This window comes from Nicotiana tabacum, unplaced genomic scaffold (assembly GCF_000715075.1).
Source record: "Nicotiana tabacum cultivar K326 unplaced genomic scaffold, ASM71507v2 Un00011, whole genome shotgun sequence".
Classification (NCBI taxonomy): Eukaryota; Viridiplantae; Streptophyta; class Magnoliopsida; order Solanales; family Solanaceae; genus Nicotiana; species Nicotiana tabacum.
Window position 1 is genome coordinate 69,712 of NW_027438249.1, and position 3,294 is coordinate 73,005.

Sequence of the window (3,294 nt, forward strand, 5' to 3'; positions counted from 1 at the left end):
AGGTCTTTGGAATAGTGTGTGGAGCAGCCCCTTCGTTGTAAGGTTGTTCGACGAATCGGCCCACATCGTATTTTTGTAACAGCTTCGGAGCGCCTGGTATTTTGTCGACCCTCTCCTGATGTTCCTTCATCTGGTCGTGTAGTGTTTTGTTCTCGTTTTCCATCTCTTCCATTTTCTTTAGGATGGCCATAAGTGCATCGTCACCTGCATTAGTAGCAGTGTGTGTGTGTCACCTGCTCATGTAGCGTTTGGCTCATCGGCGGTAGCTGCAATTTCTGTATGTGGTATGTCTTCGACATCTCCTTGTGTAGGTTTCTCGAGCATGTTGCTCAAAGCACTTGTTAACCATTCTTCTAGCAGCTTTTTGACTATTGGTGGTGCTTCCCCCACCATGGATGTTGAGGCCCCCCTTTCGCGCAAGATCGTTAGATCCCCGCGTGGAAGAGGTGAGATCTCCCCCTCCGGTGTAGCTCTTGGTGTTGTATTCTCATTGTCTTCTCTACCGGCTTCGTTGAGGGAGTTCAGGAGATTATTCGAGACATCTGCTACTGCCTTCAGCCTCGCTTCCTTTCCTGCCATTGTTGGTTTTTATGAGGTTTGAAGAAAAGTAATTATCACTTTTGGGAATCTAGATGAGAACTATGATTTCAGCTATAGAAATCCCCACAGACGGCGCCAAATTGTTTGATCAAAAGATGTTAAGACCTTTTTGAACAAATCAATCGAAGATGAAGGGGTAAATCGTAGTTGAAGATAATAATCTCTAGAATAATAATAGGTAAAAAGAAGAGAGTTGCAAAGTTTTTTTTCATTCAAGATTGGTAAGTTTCCCTTGAGTCTCCCCCTTACAAGGTATTTTTTCCCCCTTATATACTAGAGAAAAACCCTTCGGAATTGTAAGCAACCAAATACAGGGAATATTCGGGGGAATATTTTTAATGGCCCCTAATGGGATTACACTACTACAGGGGTCATGCAGTTTCTTCTTTCGCCCTAAGATCGTCTCCCTTGGGACACCGATTCGAAGGTACTTGATTGTTTGTTGTGCTCGTCATAGGTCGAGGTCGGTCAAATTTGGACCCATACAATGCTCATGTTACTAGGTATGCTCTTATAGCTTCTTCTGCCTCTTTGTTTTGAGTCACACACACACACGCATATATATATATATATATACCCCACCCCCCAACAATAACTACATATCAAATTTTAATAAAAACATCGCGCACTGCAGGAATTTCTTTTGCAGGAATGTAGGAATCAACATATATACTGCTACCACATGGAGAATTATATTCAATCTTACCAGTGTTGACACTGCCTCAAATTACACTCTCCAACTTGCTCTTGCTGTAGCTCATGAAGCTGAACTACAAGTATGTACCTTACCCTTGATTAATTAGTTTCTTTTAGTTTCTCGCTGGTGACCAGTACCCACAATGAGATCTTGACTAATTCGGATTCGCGCCGCATAAGGCTCATTAAAGGAATTTTTGAGATTTTTGAAAGAAATATATTGCGTCTCCAACTAGACTAACAAGCCAAAGTTTATTCGAGATGACTTACATGATTTTTTTTTTGGTTTATTTTTTTCCTCAAGGTTCGTATCAATGATGGAAAAGCGCAAGAACCCCATTTTACAATAGGATTTATAGGGGGAGATAATGCAATTGCAAGACATGGTATACATGGATTATATTGGCTTTACAACATCGGAATACAAGGCAATTTGCTTACTAAAGGAGCAAACACAATTTTTCTTACACAGACAATAGCTCTCACTCCCTATCAAGGGGTCATGTATGATTATCTTCGTTTAGAAGGACCTCATCAGTGATAGAATGGTCATTTTAATTTGTTCCTTCATTTTCTAGGTTTCCTTTTATATTTGTTTTTATATACAATGTTTTTAAAACCCAAAAAAAAGATGACAACTTTTATGATGCTAGAAACGAAAAGAAAAAAGTGAAATCCATTCTTTTTTAATCAATTTACCCGGAAAAAAGATCAAGTTGGCATATTGGATTTAGTACTTAGAATACTAATATTGCAAATAAAATTATTAACTAACATCTAATATACAACAACTACGATATTAATTCAACTCCTTATGTACAGTAATCATGTTGAATTGCAGCTAATGATAGAGTAAAAACAACAATTGAGAAGATAGAGAGAAGAAGAAATGAGAATGTATTTCGTCTGAGACATAAGAAGCAGAATACAATGGTCGCATTGTGCACATATACACTAACTAACTGAGAGCTCATCTACAGCTGTCAACTAACCAATTTAACCACTTTAACCTCCTTTTTAACTAACTCAAATTCACCCTAGAGTTCTAACATGTACAGTTTTATCCTCTATACCCCAAGACTCCCCCTCAAGCTGGAGGTGGAAAAGCATTGAACACCCCTAGCTTGGAGAGAAGGAAAGAATTCTGAGAGACCCCAAGGCCCTTTGTCATAAGGTCAGCTAGCTGAAGCTTTGTCGAAATATAATGAGGTGCAAGTAATCCATTTTTGATTTTTTTTCCGGACAAAGTGACAATCTATCTCGATGTGCTTTGTCCTTTCATGAAAAAAGGAATTTGCTGCAATTTGAAGATCAGCTTTACTGTCATTGTGAAGATTAACTGTTGATATACTGCAATGTTCAACTCCTTCAACAATCCAACTAACCAAGTAATTTTAGTTGCAACTGCTTCAAGGCTTCTGTATTCAACTTCTGAACTTCGACTCACTGCCTACTGCTTCTTTGACTTCCAAGACAATAAAGAGTCCCCCAGTTTGATAACTTACCCAGTGATAGACTTCCTTGTATTGGGGCATGCTGCCCAGTCAGAATCACAAAAGGCAGAAAGCTGAGAGATACGACCCTTCTTGAGGAAGATACCAAGACCAGGAGAACCTTTAATATACATGACCACCCTAAGTGTAGCATCTAAGTGAGATTTCTTAGGATGTTGCATAAACTGACTTAACACTTGCACTTCAAAGTAAATGCCAGGTCGTGTGATAGTCAGATAGAGTAGTTTTCCTACTAGTCTTTGATAACTTGCCACATCCTGTAGCTCCTCATCTCCATTGTGTCCTACATGTTTGTCATATTCTATCATAGTTGGTTTCTGATTAAGCTCCATAGGGGTAGAGACAACTTTGGCGGCAACTAGTCCTGTGGTTGAGATCAACTCTAGTATATACTTTCTCTAGTTCAATAGCATCCCGTTATCTGATCTCATTACTTTTATACCTAAGAAGTATCTGAGTTCACCCAAATCTTTGACTTTGAACT

General features: G+C 39.0%; 1 protein-coding gene across 1 annotated transcript; it reads left to right on the plus strand.

Moving 5' to 3' along the window:
* Window positions 1-938: 938 nt before the first annotated feature.
* LOC107759827 (uncharacterized) lies at window positions 939-1,837 on the plus strand. Its single transcript, XM_075248646.1, has 3 exons — window positions 939-1,027; window positions 1,250-1,376; window positions 1,601-1,837. Exons 1-3 carry the CDS (start codon window positions 939-941, stop codon window positions 1,835-1,837), a joined length of 453 nt encoding a protein of 150 aa, XP_075104747.1.
* The last annotated feature ends 1,457 nt before the right edge of the window (window positions 1,838-3,294 follow it).

Coding starts and splice junctions, on each gene's coding strand:
- LOC107759827 (XM_075248646.1), top strand. CDS start 939: ATGGCCCCTAATGGGATTACACTACTACAGGGGTCATGCAGTTTCTTC. Junction 1,028..1,249: donor CTTGGGACACCGATTCGAAG/GTACTTGATTGT, acceptor TTTCTTTTGCAG/GAATGTAGGAATCAACATAT. Junction 1,377..1,600: donor CTCATGAAGCTGAACTACAA/GTATGTACCTTA, acceptor TTTTTCCTCAAG/GTTCGTATCAATGATGGAAA.